The 17,249-nt window shown below is 40.9% G+C and overlaps 1 protein-coding gene across 1 annotated transcript in view; it reads left to right on the forward strand.

Moving 5' to 3' along the window:
• Positions 1 to 17,249, forward strand: part of KSR2 (kinase suppressor of ras 2) — a 564,921-nt gene that overhangs the window by 102,505 nt on the left and 445,167 nt on the right. Inside the window, exon 3 of the mRNA XM_040416034.1 lies at positions 12,128 to 12,278. Within this exon, the coding sequence (XP_040271968.1) occupies positions 12,128 to 12,278 (151 nt within the window). The remainder of the gene's footprint in view (positions 1 to 12,127; positions 12,279 to 17,249) is intronic.

Below are 17,249 nucleotides of genomic sequence, written 5' to 3' on the forward strand. Positions count from 1 at the left end.
GTGCACACTTATGCAACCACATTATTTTAGTTTTTTTTTTTCTTCCCTCCACCTAAAAGATTTCAGTTTATTTTTTAATTGAGTGGTACAGTTTATAGGTCACATTAAAGGTGGAAAAAGTTCTGAAATTATCTTTGTCTCATTTTTTTACATCACAGAAACCTGACATTTTAACAGGGGTGTGTATCCACTGCACTCCTCTGTAAAACATGAAAAAAATTTGAAAATGTGTCCTTTATTCACACATGTCACACAGCGACGTTTCAGTTCTCTCACAGAACCTTTCTCAAGCCAAGTGAATTACAAAGTGCAAAAGTCCCTCTATCACTTCCAATCCCAGTGTTGTCTTGCAGCCTGTTCAGACTAGACACTAAGTCCATGTCAGCCAGATCTCCATTACAACTTGAATAAATCCTGTGGTATATCAGTGTCCATGATTGTATATAATAGTTACATACTTGTGCATCATTACATGTGTACATTATTTCACGTGCTAACATAAAGTGCTAAGTGCTATTCATATTAAAAATATTAAAAACACTTGGCCACAACATATATAAAGACTCACAAGGCCATATCACAGGCTGAACACTCCACCAAAGGCTGTAAAACGGGCACATATGCGGCGAGCATCAGCCAGACGCGCCAAGACCTGTGCGTCTTCCTGCTCGCAATGTGCATGCGCCGCCGTCCCATGTGTCCGCTCACAGCCAGCGCCATCTTAAATAAGGGCACACTGATGGGCAAATGAACAGGAATGCATAACTAAAGGAGAACATCAGACTCCACTTCCACAAATAGACTGAGTAGATCGCATACTGGTCATTGCCTCCACTGCCATGGTACACGTCACAGCGCCCCCTAGGTTGATGGGATCACAGCACGCACACCGCAGTGGACGGATCCAATTATACATTTAACCCCTCACGGGCATCAATCACTATGCGAACTATTCAGTCAAATACGCCCTAATAATAATACAATGGGCCAGATTTATCATTAGCTCGAGTCATAATAATAGAGTAAAAAAGTCGCAAATTTTCGCGCAATCGCTAAAACTGCAAAAATTTGCGACTTTTTTCTTCTCTGCACTATGCTCGCCAGTTTTCTGAAAGTGGGCATGTTTTCTTATATAAATGAATCTCTAGACAGATTTACTATTGCGACTATTTAAAAAGTCGCTAAAAAGTCGCAAAAAAATTCGCAATTTCACTCCAGTGAGGACCATGCTTATCTTTTTAATAAAACATGCGACTTTTTCATAAAAACGTGCGACTTTTGTGAAGCTGCTTACTGATGGATAAACTGCTACCGTGAAACCACATTTATTACAGTCTTAAAGGGCCGATCATAAATCTAACTTGGCTAAAACTGACTTTAGCCATATGTGAAAGTGGAGTGAGCTGTCCGAGTAATGATAAATCTGGCCCAATATGTTCAGTCGTTGTATGTCCATGTAGTCCATCTTCTGTGACGGTTATCTTCACAACTACAAAACAATAATCATGACAGATAAATATTCAATCGTTACGGTTATTTACCAATAGTAATATAAATATCAATATAAAGTATAATTAATTCACTTGTCATAATAGCTGGAATATGTAAAAGGCAGGGCAATGGGATGGAACACCCTAACTCATCATCCCCCTGGTCACTCCAAAGGTCTAAAGTCAACATTTAGACCTTTTGGTCCAGGCAAAAAATCCACCTCAACTCATTTTTCTTTAATAGCGATAATCTGTCTCCGCCTCTTTTTGATATTTTGATATGGTCCAAAATCATGAACCTCAATTCACTTTTCTTATGATTTTTTTTCTGCAAAGTGTTTTGACACTGGTAAATCCCTTCTCTTGTTTCTAATGGTCTGTCTATGGTTATTCAATCTGGTTTTCATATCACAAGTAGTCTCTCCTACATACAACATTTTAGAAGGACACCATAATACATAAATCACCCAGGATGAATCACATGTAAGATAATGTTTAATATCAAACCTCTCATTTGTTATAGGGTGTATGAAGACAGAGCCCTTATTCATTAACTTACAATTTACACATCCTAGACAGGGAAAACAACCTGTGCGTCTGGGTCTAAGAAATGTCTGTCTCATGCCTCCAGTCTCAGGTACCACAGAACTCACTACCCTGTCCCTAATGCTGCGAGATCTCTTATACGCCATCATTGGGGGATCTCTAAAAGCAGCTATTGAAGGATAGCTATGCTTCAAGATACCCCAATGCTTCCTTACTATGCGTTCATTAGAGGGACTTAACTCATTGTATGTGAATACCAATGGCAACCTATCCTTTTTGTGTTTTACATTTTATTTTTAAAAGTTCCTCCCTCGGTATTCCTTTGGCCCTCAGTGCATGTCTATGCACTAGGTTCCTGGGGTAACCTCTAGCCGTAAATGAATTTTCCATATTCTGTAATGCTCAATCTGCATGTTCTTCTACATCCACTATTCTCTTCACCTTTAACATTTGACTGTATGATAAAGAGTTCACCATTTTCCTAGGGTGACCACTGGTATAGTGTAACAGTGTATTCCTGTCTGCTTGATGTTAAGATCTGTATGCAACTGGTCCTGGTCAATATATACCTGAGTATCTAAGAATTGTACTCTTTCTCTAGATGCTGTCACTGTAAATCGGATCTGATATCTAATGGAATTCAAGTACTGATGAAATTCCATTAATGTCTCCATAGGTCCAGTCCAAATGAATAAAATGTTGTCTATGTTCCTCCACCACGTCAAAACTTGGTTGAAGTGGGGAGATACATAGACAAAACGTTCCTCAAGTGAACGTACATAGATATTTGCATAAGTGGGCGCAGCATTTGAGCCCATTGCAGCGCCCACCTTCTGCAAAAAGAACTTGCCTTGAAATGAAAAATAATTACCCGTTAAAGACATTTCCAAAAGATCCAAAATACATTTCCTTGTTTCATTTGAATAGACAGAATTGTCCAGTACTCTCTCAACTGCTGGTAAACCCCTAGCATGACTGATGGAAGTACATATATAGTGATATAATGTCGAATGAGGCCAATATCGCCCCCTTGGGAATCCGTATAGCGTTCAGTTTGTTTATAAAATCACCAGTGTCTCTGATATATGACCTTGCCCCAACCGCATATTCTCTCAATACTTTATCCCAAAAAATAGTAATATTAGAAAAAATTAAGTTCCAGCCCTGGAGGGTCCTCAAACCTCTTATGAATCTTGGGCTTTACATATATTATAAGGGTCACTGGAGATGTTACAGTCAAAAATTCTTTAAGCTGTTTATCTATAATATTGGATTCCTCAGCTTTTGCCAATAATCCCTCCATTTCTCTAGCGATATCGAATCTAGGATCACTATTCAATTGTTCATAAGTACCTGGTTCATTCAACTCTCTGTAAATTTCTTGTGTATATTTGGAGGTGTCCATAACCACGATCCCACCACCCTTGTCAGCGGGTTTAATGGTGAGATTGGGATTATTGAACAAACCCTTCAAAGCCATCATTTCTCTAGAAGTAATATTGGGTTTAGACATAACACCTTGTTGTTAATGTTGTCTCAAGACCGTTATATCATTCTTAACTGCTCCAATAAAAGCTTCCATAGCATGTGAATTTACCATAGAAACGAAATCACTTTTCATATGCAGATCGAACTGCTTCAATGTTAATTGGGCACGCTGCGCAAGCAGAATTGCCCCACTTTGTGTTTCAGTGGAGTTGGAGTCGAACCACACCCTTAGTTTAAGACTCCTGAAGAAGCGGTTCAAGTCCAACTCCAACTGAAACCAGTCCATCCTGTCTTGCGGACAGAAGGAAATGCCCTTATTCAACACTTTTACTTCATATTCATCTAATACATTAGAGGAAATATTTACCACCACATTAGCGTCTATTTTTTCTTGTTAACATTCACCACCACAATGAGTTATAAGAACAGCATCACACTGAGTTTTAAGACAACACATATTATTATTTCATGGGGAATAGAAGTATTTTCTAAAACAGGCATATCAAGGGTGGTGACAGGTCATCTTTAAAGAAGGAGTGTCTGATATTAATATATAGGATAGTTATTTATGAATGTATGCATTTTCACTTGTTACATAGTTAATACGGTTGAAAAAAAGACATAAGTCCATCAAGTTCAGCCAAGGGATAGGTGAGGACAAAAATCCCAGAAGGAAGTGAGACTCAGATTTCTACACATTTTCGTAAGCATTAATGTCATTTACTTTCAAGAATTCTTCTAAACCCTTTTTAAAACTGTTCCTGCTGTGACCATGTCCTGAGGAATTCCACAGATTCCCAGTTCTTACAGTAAAGAAGCTTTGACGCTTCTGGAGACTGAACTTTTTCTTCTCCAGTTGGAGGCAGTGCCCCTTTGTCTTTTGAGGGCATTTTACATGGAACAGTTTTTCACCGTATATTTTGTATAGCCCATTTATATATTTGTATAGGTTAATCATGTCCCTCCTTAGATGTCTCTTCTCAAGACTAAATAAATGTAATTCTTTTAATCTTCCTTCATAACTTAGACCCTCCATGCCCCTTATCAGATTAGTCGCTCTCCTCTGTACTTTTTCCAGCTGCAGTGCGTCCTTTCTATGGACTGTTGCCCAGAACTGAACTGCATATTCCAGATGAGGCCGCACCGATGCTTTGTAAAGTGGTAGCATTACATCCCTGCCCTGCGAGTCCATGCCTCGTTTAATGCATGACAATATCCTGGTGGCCTTAGTAGCAGCTGATTGACATTGTATGCTGTAATTTAATCTACCATCTACAAGGACATCCAAATCCTTCTCTATAAGTGACTCTCCCAGTGTTACATCACCTAGGATATATGAAGTACAGAGATTATTACTACCAAGATGCATAACTTTACATTTGTCCACATTGAACCTCATTTGCCAAGTTGATGCCCAATCACTCAGAGAGTCAGCTTGTAGTATGTGGACATCTTCCATAGACTGTACAGTTCTACATAGCTTAGTGTCATCTGCAAAAATAGAAATGGTGCTATTAATCCAGTCCTCGATATAATTAATAATAAATTAAATAATAGAGGACCCAGCACTGAACCTTGGGGTACACCACTAATAACTCGGAACCATTCTGAATAGGAATCATGGACAACAACTCTCTGGACACGGTCCTTCAGCCAGTTTTCAATCCAATTGCAATCTATACTTTCCAAGCCTATAGACCTTACTTTACCTATTAAACGTCTATGAGGGACAGTATCAAAAGCCTTAGCAAAATCCAGAAACACTACATCCACAGCCGCCCCTCTGTCCAGGCTTCTACTCACCTCCTCATAAAAACAAATCAGGTTAGTCTGACAACTTCTGTCCTTGGTAAACCCATGCTGGTTATCACTTATAATATTATTTATAGTCACATGCTCCTGTATATAGTCCCTTAACCCCTTAAAGGGGTTATCCCATCATAATGATCACTGTTAAATCAGTTAATGATTTGACAGTGATCATTTTTATAAATATACTTGATTAACAAATTCCCACCGTTTAGGAGAAAATTCATCCCCACTTACCTTATTGTTGTGACTCGGTCTCCCCTGGTTACGGCCACCACTCTTCTCCAGAATCCCGATGGTCGCGCTTGCTCAGAAGACTTCTTCTTTTCTCCCGGCTGGGCTGCTCGCTGTCCTGAACGCGCATGCTGCCGCGCATGCGCGACGGTGACTTCTTCCCGGCCAGAATAGTACAGAGCTGCAAACGCGCACGCTGGCTCTGTACTATACTGGTCACATGGCGCATGCGCGGCAGCGTGCGCGCTCAGTCCAGCGCGCGGCCCGGCCAGGAGAAGACTTCAATCAAGATGAAGCCCGCCCCCAGCCAGAATCCAGGAAGTGAACGGCGCGGTGGCAGCAGGTAAGTATAAAAAGGGGAAGTGGGATAACCCCTTTAAGGACTTAGGACGTACCGGTATGCCATGTTTGCCGAGTCCTTAAGGACCCAGGACGTACCGGTACGTCCTAACTTTAAAACTACATTGCGGCGCGGCGGGGGTTAATCGGAACAGGATGTCCGCTTAAATCATTCAGCGGGCATCCTGTCACAATGCCGGGGGGGGGGGGGGTCATGTGACCTCCCCGCATCAGCGATCGCAGCAAACCGCAGGTCAATTCAGACCTGCAGTTTGCGGCTTTTACCTGTGCTTGCGGCGGTGATCGGGCGTGCCATCGGGTCCCCTTGCGGCTGTAGGGGGAACCCGATGGCATGGAAGGCAGCGCGATGCCTTCCTTAGGCATCAGCGCTGCCTTCCGGTAACTAGCCTGTGAGATCCAGCCCCCTGGATCTCACAGGCCGGAAGCTGTATGAGTAATACACACAGTATTACTCATACAGCCAATGCATTCCAATACAGAAGTATTGGAATGCATTGTAAAGGGGATTAGACCCCCAAAAGTTCAAGTCCCAAAGTGGGACAAAAAATAAAGTGAAAGAAAAAGTTGAAAAAATAAAGTTTTCCCCCCCAAAAATTAAAAGTTTCAAGTAAAAATAAACAAAAACGTCATTTTCCCCAAACATAGTTAAAAAAAATTGGTAAAAAATAGGGGGAAAGTATACATATTAGGTATCGCCTTGTCCGTATCGACCGGCTCTATAAACATATCACATGACCTAACCCCTCAGATGAACACCGTAAAAAATAAAAAATAAAAACTGTGCTAAATAAACCATTATTTTTTTCCTTACTTCACAAAAAGTACAACAGCAAGCGATCATAAAGGCTTTTGCCCACCAAAATAGTACCAATCTAACCGTCACCTCATCCCGCAAAAAATGAGCCCCTACCTGAGACAATCGCCCAAAAAATAAAAAAACTATGGCTCAGAATATGGAGACACTAAAACATAATTTTCTTTAAAAAAAAAAGCTGTTATTGTGTAAAACTTACATAAATAAAAAAAAGTATACATATTAGGTATCGCCGCGTCTGTATAGACCGGCTCTATAAAAATATCACATGACCTAACCTCTCAGATGAACACCGTAAAAAATAAAAAATAAAAACTGTGCTAAATAAACCATTTTTTGTCACCTTACATCACAAAAAGTGTAATAGCAAGCGATCAAAAAGTCATATGCACCCCAAAATAGTGCCAATCAAATCGTCATCTCATCCCGCAAAAAATGAGATCCTACCTAAGATAATCGCCCAAAAACTGAAAAAACTATGGCTCTCAGAATATGGAGACACTAAAACATGATTTTTTTTTTGTTTCAAAAATGATATTATTGTGTAAAACTTACATAAATAAAAAGAAAGTATACATATTAGGTATCGCAGCGTCCGTGACAACCTGGTCTATAAAAATATCACATGATCTAACCTGTCAGACAAATGTTGTAAATAACAAAAAATAAAAACCGTGCCAAAACAGCTATTTCTTGTTACCTTGCCTCCCAAAAACTTTAATATAGAGCAACCAAAAATCATATGTACCCTAAACTAGTACCAACAATACTGCCACCCTATCTCGTAGTTTCTAAAATGGGGTCACTTTTTTGGAGTTTCTACTCTAGGGGTACATCAGGGGGGCTTCAAATGGGACATGGTGTCAAAAAAACAGTCCAGCAAAACCTGCCTTCCAAAAACCGTATGGCATTCCTTTCCTTCTGCGCCCTGCCGTGTGCCCGTACAGCGGTTTACAACCACATATGGGGTGTTTCTGTAAACTACAGAATCAGGGCCATAAATATTGAGTTTGGTTTGGCTGTTAACCCTTGCTTTGTAACTAGAAAAAAATTATTAAAATGGAAAATCTGCCAAAAAAGTGACATTTTGAAATTGTATCTCTATTTTCCATTAATTCTTGTGGAACACCTAAAGGGTTAACGATGTTTGTAAAATCAGTTTTGAATACCTTGAGGGGTGTAGTTTCTTAGATGGGGTCACTTTTGTGGAGTTTCTACTCTAGGGGTGCATCAGGGGGGCTTCAAATGGGACATGGTGTCAAAAAAACCAGTCCAGCAAAACCTGCCTTCCAAAAACCGTTTGGCATTCCTTTCCTTCTGCGCCCTGCCGTGTGCCCGTACAGCGGTTTACGACCACATATGGGGTGTTTCTGTAAACTACAGATTTAGGGCCATAAATATTGAGTTTTGTTTGGCTGTTAACCCTTGCTTTGTAACTGGAAAAAAATTATTAAAATGGAAAATATGCCAAAAAGGTAAAATTTTGAAATTGTATCTCTATTTTCCATAAATTTTTGTGAACACCTAAAGGGTTAACGACATTTGTAAAATCAGTTTTGAATACCGTGAGGGGTGTAGTTTCTTAGATGAGGTCACTTTTATGGAGTTTCTACTCTAGGGGTGCATCAGGGGGGCTTCAAATGGGACATGGTGTCAAAAAAAACTGTCCAGCAAAACCTGCCTTCCAAAAACCGTATGGCATTCCTTTCCTTCTGCGCCCTGCCGTGTGCCCGTACAGCGGTTTACGACCACATATGGGGTGTTTCTGTAAACTACGGAATCAGGGCCATAAATATTGAGTTTGGTTTGGCTGTTAACCCTTGCTTTGTAACTGTAAAAAAATTATTAAAATAGAAAATCTGCCAAAAATGTGAAATTTTGAAATTGTATCTCTATATTCCATTAATTCTTGTGGAACACCTAAAGGGTTAGCAAAGTATATAAAATCAGTTTTGAATACCTTAAGGGGTGTAGTTTATAGAATGGGGTCATTTTTGGGTGGTTTCTATTATGTAAGCCTCGCAAAGTGACTTCAGACCTGAACTAGTCCATAAAATTTGGGTTTTTGAAAATTTCAAGATTTGCTTCTAAACTTCTAAGCCTTGTAACATCCCAAAAAAATAAAATATCATTCCCAAAATGATCCAAACATGAAGTAGACATATGGGGAATGTAAAGTATTAACTATTTTTGGAGGTATTACTATGTATTATAGAAGTAGAGAAATTGAAACTTGGAAATTTGCAATTTTTTTACAAATATTTGGTAAATTTGGTATTATTTTCATAAATAAAAATTTATTTATTTTTACTTCATTTTACCAGTGTCATGAAGTACAATATGTGACGAAAAAACTGTTTCAGAATGGCCTGGATAAGTCAAAGCATTTTAAAGTTATCAGCACTTAAAGTGACACTGGTCAGATTTGCAAAAAATGGCCAAGTCCTTAAGGTGAAATAGGGCTGAGTCCTTAACAGGGGCACATCAATGATTGAACTGAGCTCTTTAACAACTCTTGGCTGTAATCCATCTGGACCCAGAGCCCTGTTCACATTTTCCTTAATTTAACTTAGCTTGGACCATATCTACAGTTAGCCAAATGAGTATATTACTGGATGTACTAACAACCCGAGCACCACAAATATCAGCTCCTTTCTATTCTTTTGTATATACAGAGCTAAAAAAAAACATTTAGTAACTCTGCCTTTTCCTTATCTTCAGTGTCTAACCCCCCCTTTATCATTATTTAGGGGACCTACCTGCTCAGACCTTGGTTTTTAGCATTTATATATTTAAAGAATTTTTGGGGATTTGTTGGGATTTGTAATACTGAATTTTATTGTGCAGTGCCAGCCACCACACCAGATGGGAGTGGTAGTGGCCCTGATGAGGTGTTGTGTCATGGGGTACTCCCTCTGGCCTTTGCTCTCTGGGCATAAAGGTGTTATGAAGAATCAGGCCACAAGTAGAAGTATAAAAGTCTCTCTTTACTTAGTGCAAAATATAACATGTAGTCCCTCCAGCAGTAGTTGATACAAAGTGCACTTTCTGTCCCCAGATGAGGAGATATAGGGCAATTGATGGCATCTCTGATGTGCTATCTTGCTGATGACTTTTCCTTTCAACTTCATGCCATCATCTATAAACTGGCACTTGTGGACATAGGTCTCCACTGTGTAATGCAGGCTCTGTGTTTGTCTGTCCTGGATGTTATCTAGGTGTCTGAACTGTATTCCCTCACCTGCATCAGGGTCTGTAACGCTGTGGCTTCCTGGTCGCTCTGCTATCTATATCACTCTGTATCTTCTAGGAAAGCGCTATATTGGTGTTCTTGCAGTCTCTTTGGACTAGTGGTCTTACAGGAGAATTGGATAAAGACTGGTCCATAAGACAATTGGAGTAGGAGCAATTAGACGTTCTTCCTTTCTCCTCACTGTCCTGGCTAGAACTCCCCCTCCTGGCAGGAAACATTACCATCTTACTCCTTCCAAGAGGGGAGAAAGAGGGTGGTTAACCCTGCCCCTGCCAACCATACAATGTCATGCTGATGTACAGTACAGACCAAAAGTTTGGACACACCTTCTCATTCAAAGAGTTTTCTTTATTTTCATGACTATGAAGGCATCAAAACTATGAATTAACACATGTGGAATTATATACATAACAAACAAGTGTGAAACAACTGAAAATATGTCATATTCTAGGTTCTTCAAAGTAGCCACCTTTTGCTTTGATTACTGCTTTGCACACTCTTGACATTCTCTTGATGAGCTTCAAGAGGTAGTCCCCTGAAATTGTCTTATAACAGTCTTGAAGGAGTTCCCAGAGATGCTTAGCACTTGTTGGCCCTTTTGCCTTCACTCTGCGGTCCAGCTCACCCCAAACCATCTCGATTGGGTTCAGGTCCGGTGACTGTGGAGGCCAGGTCATCTGGCGCAGCACCCCATCACTCTCCTTCATGGTCAAATAGCCCTTACATTCAAAGTTTTCCCAATTTTTCGGCTGACTGACTGACCTTCATTTCTTAAAGTAATGATGGCCACTCGTTTTTCTTTACTTAGCTGCTTTTTTCTTGCCATAATACAAATTCTAACAGTCTATTCAGTAGGACTATCAGCTGTGTATCCACCTGACTTCTCCTCAACGCAACTGATGGTCCCAACCCCATTTATAAGGCAAGAAATCCCACTTATTAAACCTGACAGGGCACACCTGTGAAGTGAAAACCATTTCAGGGGACTACCTCTTGAAGCTCATCAAGAGAATGCCAAGAGTGTGCAAAGCAGAAATCAAAGCAAAAGGTGGCTACTTTGAAGAATCTAGAATATGACATATTTTCAGTTGTTTCACACTTGTTTGCTATGTATATAATTCCACATGTGTTAATTCATAGTTTTGATGCCTTCAGTGTGAATCTACAATTTTCATAGTCATGAAAATAAAGAAAACTCTTTGAAAGAGAAGGTGTGTCCAAACTTTTGGTCTGTACTGTACATTACATAACAATGCAAAGCATAACATAATTGCAGATACCCCCAGGTCTGGGGTACTTAAATTTGAATTACAAAATATATTGGAAAAGTATTATTTACTGTATAATGCTTTATCACTAAAACATACAGGGGAAAACATGGTCTGATATCAGCCATCTCTTTTAATGTCGATTATAAAAAAACATCTCTGTATACTATCCTATCTTTACGTGATGGCATGCATGACAAAGCCTTACTATAAACCTGGTTATGTGCATGAGCCCCTATTTTTGTTTTGTATACAAGGGGCAGCACTGGCAAATTGATTAGAAGCCAACGTATACCATAACATTATTTAATGTGCTTGACTGTTAGTAGTTCTGTCATTTTCTTCACTCTAGAGGTTAGAGGTCTAGAGGTTAGAGGGGGTATTACAGTAATTTGAAGTTATTCCCAGGATTAGATCGGAGCGGAAGGTTGAGCATTTGCACTGCAGCTCCATTCATCCCCTACGGGACCCGCTGTAAATAGCCAAGCGCTGTACTCTCCTATCCCCTCAAGTTTCTTAGAGATGAATGGAGTGGCAATGTGCATACTTGACCTGCTCCATTCATTTGGTGTGTGCGAGAGGTTTACAGGGTACGGGCCCATATTTTTGTGATCGGTGGGGGTCCCAGTGGTAGGACCCCACCAATTTATAACTTCAGATTAACAGAAATGCAGAATATTGAGCCTATTCTTCCATATGCTTGCCTCCTGAATATTATCTGTCATTGTAATATAATAAGCTGTAGATCAATATCATTGTCCTCTTCTACACTCTTACTGCTGGTGATAATAAAGGTGTAGTTTATTACTGATGTCCACGTACTCCAGGTTAACACAATAATACTTTTATTCCGCTGTTGTTGCAGGAAATCGACCCTGGACAGCTGACTCTGGAGGAACTGTTAGAAATGAGTGATGAGCAGGTCTGTGAGACATTGGGAAAGTTTGGTGCCAGCAGTGAAGAATGTGACCGGTTAAATGCCTCCCTCTCCTGTCTACGGAGTGTGCACAAGTCAGGTAAGGACACATAATACCAATTGTGAATGCATTATAAAAAATAATTGGACCTGTATGTAAGAGGAATGAGAAGAGCAGCTACTATCCCAAGTGTGGAGTATATCAAATATAGAAACATAACAATAGGACTGTGTGAGAGTATGCCTTCATACATATGGTAAATTGCTAATAAAATGTCCAACAGACTGGAAAATGTTTTTCCTGCCCATAATAGTAAATTGCATTCAATTTAGAAATTGATTTTCAGGGAATGCAACCAGATGCTATGATCATTTTGCCCAAAATAGCATGGGGGATTTTGTGTTGATTTGCTTCTTTGCTGTGTATGTTTTCTGCAAAAAAAGAAAAACTGTAATTTCATTATGTGACCACAGTAGATAACACATGGGAAGATCGTGGAAAATGTCTTCTACTTGGACAGTTGCTAAGCAGATCGTAGTGTATGGAATTTACCTTTTTCAATCATTTGTGAAAGTACACAGATTTATAGACAAACTAGTAGACAACTCATGTAGTGGATATCTGGACGTCTTAAAATGTACTGTATGTTGCATTAGGTTGTTTTTTTTTATTTTTATAAATCAATACTGTATTGAAAGAAAACACACTTTGTATTGTATTGAAAAAAATGCCTCTTTCTCCACTTACCTGGCTGTTTTTTTGTCTGTAACTCTGCAGTCACAATTGAAATTTAAAGTGGACACAGATTTTAGTCTCTGAGTAGAGATAGTAGGAAACAATGGTGGGAGGAAGCCTGCACATGCTCAGCTTTCTGTCACGACGGACGTGCACTCAGTATAAAAGATAACACACCAACCAGGCTCTGGACGAGAGACAGGGGAAGGGTCACCTCCTAGTTTATCTCTGACCTCTTTCCCTGCACTGCTCAGCCCACAGACAGACCTTGAAGGTAGGTGTGCTGTGTCCTCCAGCCTGGACTGACAAAACCTTGAACTCCCTGAGATGGTGAAGTGGGGAGATAGGAGCAGCCTGCTCGCACAGAACCTGTATGGGATAGATGACACCAACAACCAAACTAGAAATGACACTTATCTTCTGAGAGCAGGAACTGACAGCCAACCTTCCCTCCAAACTTCCCAGACCAAAATGATCAGTATAATCCGCTCAGAGCACTTAGCTGGAGACCATTTAAACTAATGACCCCACCCAGTGCACCTGATGCAAGGCGGATCCAGCACGGCACCAAAACAAATACTAAACTCGTGCTGCTATCCTGGCCGACCTCCGCACATCGTCAGAGTGGGGCATGACACTTTCCTGCTAAGCCTACCATCCTATAGTATAAATCAAAGTCTAATTAGAATATATCACGAGGGGCTTGATTGAGAGGCATGTCCAGCCTATATACACTGCGGCTGTATATGTGGTGTAATGTTACAACAAGGATCAGCAACCTCCAGCTGTGGTGAAACTATGACACCCAGCATGCACAGAACTCTTATAGAAGTGAACAAAGCATGCTGGGAGCTGGAGTGCCGGAGGTTGCTGACTCCTGAGTATAGCAGAACATCATGGCAGATAGTGCTGGAGCTGAGAGGCAAAACTGACAATTGTGATCAATCTGCAGAGGGAAAAACTGGTGAATAACAATTGACAATGGAGATATTGTGGTCGGAAATATTTGTAATACTCAAGTACAAACAAATGACTAAAATGATAGTAATAATTTACCTAGAATGATAGATTCCCTTTAAATTAAATACATAATTAATGACATCCCCATACACATTAGATAATCTATAGTCCTGCCATGTCAATTCATGTGCGAAAGATATGTGCTGTCTCTAAACCTGCTAAATGTCTGCCTAGGACTCCCCACAGATATTTCTAATATATGTATTCCTTCCCCCATAGCATTTGCTTCCTGAAATTTAGATTGTCAGTAGTGAATGCAAACTTTAGTTCTCTTAAAGTGACCCTTCGTTTCAGAGAAACCTTTTACTATACATGCCACATGTATAGTTTACATACCTTGTGCCCTTTTTTTTTCATATATGGTGTTCTGGATCGTTCATTCTTCTGCCCCATTTTCATGCATCTAAAATGACCTCCACATCCTTTGACTACCTGATACACATTGTGAGTCAGGCCGCCACTGTCTGTGAGACATCTAGGTAAGAAGAGACAGCACAGAGGCACAGGTCTATATTTTCTTCAGGATGACTTATTCTTGTCCGGGGCACTGTCTTCCTCCTCTCTGGTGTGGTGCTGGGTCCTCTGCTGTCATCCTGTTGACGGCCATTATTGATATAAGTGCAACGACCGGGTCAGCAGGGCAAACACGTGAGGCTACGGTGGGCTGATGGGGGTAGTAGTTAATTTACTCACGGTTAGCAGAGCCTCCCTGGGTCGGCAGTGCAGTGGATGGGAAGACAACACTAAATCCTCCGGGGCACTCTCTATTGCAAGGAACACCAGCCAGATGGAATTTGAGGTGCCCTTGATGGTAAAGGTGCTTTGGTGGCTGGGCCCCTGTGTTCGTGACGCCAGCACCGTAAGGTGCAAATGTTGAGTGTAGTAGTAGCAATGATGAGGAGTCGGTTGTAATCAAACAGTTGAACATTTACTGAATCAATTTCCTTCAGTTAGTCAGTACAGATACAGTTCATTTGTATGGTATGAGTGATGACTCAGAAATAGGTTCAGTAGTATTCCTTTTATCAGGTTTAGGCAATTGTCAGTTGAGTTTTCTACTTATCTTGAGCTATCCAGTAAGGGCGTTCTCCCTCGTGGCAAGCATCAGTCTTCTGCTACATTATTTGCAGGATGCTCTCCTGAAGGATTCAGGTTTTTAGGTTTCCACTATATCCCGGAAGGCTTCTAGTGAATAAGGACAATTCTGCGCATCAATTATCCATTCGTGTCCTGGCACTCCTAAAGTATCTCTCAGGCACTTGTGCTTGTGAAGTCTATAGGCTGGATTCAGCTGTAAGCGTCTCTAGGCTTGCTTCATATTTAGACATAGACTTACTGTCTGGTGCTTGGCTGCTGTAACTACTTCTAATTTGTCCTCTCCAGGATTGATCAGGTCCCAGAGGAAAGAAATTGCAGCTACATGCTGGATAAGGGTACTTTCACACTTGTGTTGCTGGATTCCGTCGCCGGAACTGCCTGCTGGATCAGGCAATCTGTATGCAAACGGACAGCATTTGTAGGCGGATCCGTCTCACAAATGCATTGCAATACCAGATCCGTCTCTCCAGTTGTCATCCCAAAAAAACGGATCCGGTATTTATCTTTTTCACATTTTTTAAGGTCTGCGCATACCCAGACCACAAAACCGGATCCGTTTTTCTGGAACACTTGGGACCAGATCCGGCATTAATGCATTTCAATGTGTTCCGGAATTTTGGATGGAGAAAATACTGCAGCATGCTGCGGTATTTTCTCCGTCCAAAAAACGTACAGTGACTGAACTGAAGACATCCTGATGCATACTGAACGGATTCCTCTCCATTCAGAATGCATGGAGATAAAACTGATCAGTTTTTTTCCGGTATTGAGCCCCTGGGACGGAACTCAATACCAGAAAAGTTTAACGCAAGTGTGAAAGTACCCTAAGGCCTGTTTCTCTCGTCCATACATTTGCTTTCCTCCTATCTACAATACACTACACTCTGAACTCAACTAACTTTATTAAAGGGAGTCTGTCACCTCCATATGGCCATATACAGTGCTTACATGGCTCTGTAGTACACCTATACAGGATTGTAACGGTACCTTTGTTCTTTTCTTTAGACTTGCACCAGCAGGAAAAACGAAGTTTAATTTATATGCAAATGAGCACTCGCAAGTGCCCAGGGGCGGCGTTCAGTGTGTAGGTGCCCAGGCTGCTCTGCCTTCTTTTTACTTTACTCCTCCCCAGTCTCTGCCTTTGCCCGCCCTCCAAGTCTTTTGCCTCATCGATAGGTCCGGACTTAGAGGGCGGGCAAAGGAAGAGGCTGGGGAGGAGTAAAGTGAAAAGAAGGCAGAGCAGCCTGGGCACCTACACACTGAACGCCGCCCCTGGGCACATACACACTGAACGCCGCCCCTGGGCACTTGCGAGTGCTCATTTGCATATGAATTAAACTTAGTTTTTCCTGCTGGTGCAAATCTAAAGAAAAGAACAAAGGTACCGTTACAATCCTGTATAGGTGTACTACAGAGCCATGTAAGCACTGTATATGGCCATATGGAGGTGACAGACTCCCTTTAACAAACCCCAGACTATATATAGTATGTGGCGTCAGCACCACCTAGGGGCGAATGGGTGTAATGACATTGCCAGCCTGATAAATAGGAAATACCATACATTGCAAATACATTAGATAAATAGGCAGATGTTTAAAGTGTCTCTGCATAAGGAAAGGGGACAGATGAACGGATGACCCGTCCTGAATCTTGCAAAGGGTATTAATTATACATCTGGCATGGATAGTGAAATTTCTTGGAGTGTCACTTTACCTTTAATATTTTTAGGAAAATATTTGGTTAGAATACTTTGAACTGATTCCGGAGTGAAGAAACTAAAAACACGTAGAAACAGGATTAGGCCTGCCATTGATTCTACTTATTTCAATGATCCCCTCAAGATATATTAGACACTGGTGTTGGCAGATGTTTAGAATCAAAACCATAGTCTGTGTGCAAACGCTGTGTATCAGTGGTGTAGGAAGTCAAGGTGCACAGGCCGAACTGACATTCAGGTCCTAGTAATTGAGGAGGCCACGTAAGAAGACACAAGTATTGCTGCATAGAACAAGATCTACAGCGGGATCTAACGTGATGTGATGCTGCTTTCAAAAACCCTGTTGTATTCTGTATATAAGGCCTCATGCACACGACCGCTGTTGTGTTCCGTTCCGCAAAACGGGGTTCCGTTGTTCCGTGATCCGTTTCCGTTTTTGTTTCCGTGTGTCTTCCTTTATTTTTGGAGGACCACCAGACATGAAGGAAAGTAAAAAAAAA

Source organism: Bufo bufo, chromosome 2 (genome assembly GCF_905171765.1).
Source record: "Bufo bufo chromosome 2, aBufBuf1.1, whole genome shotgun sequence".
NCBI classification, from domain to species: Eukaryota; Metazoa; Chordata; class Amphibia; order Anura; family Bufonidae; genus Bufo; species Bufo bufo.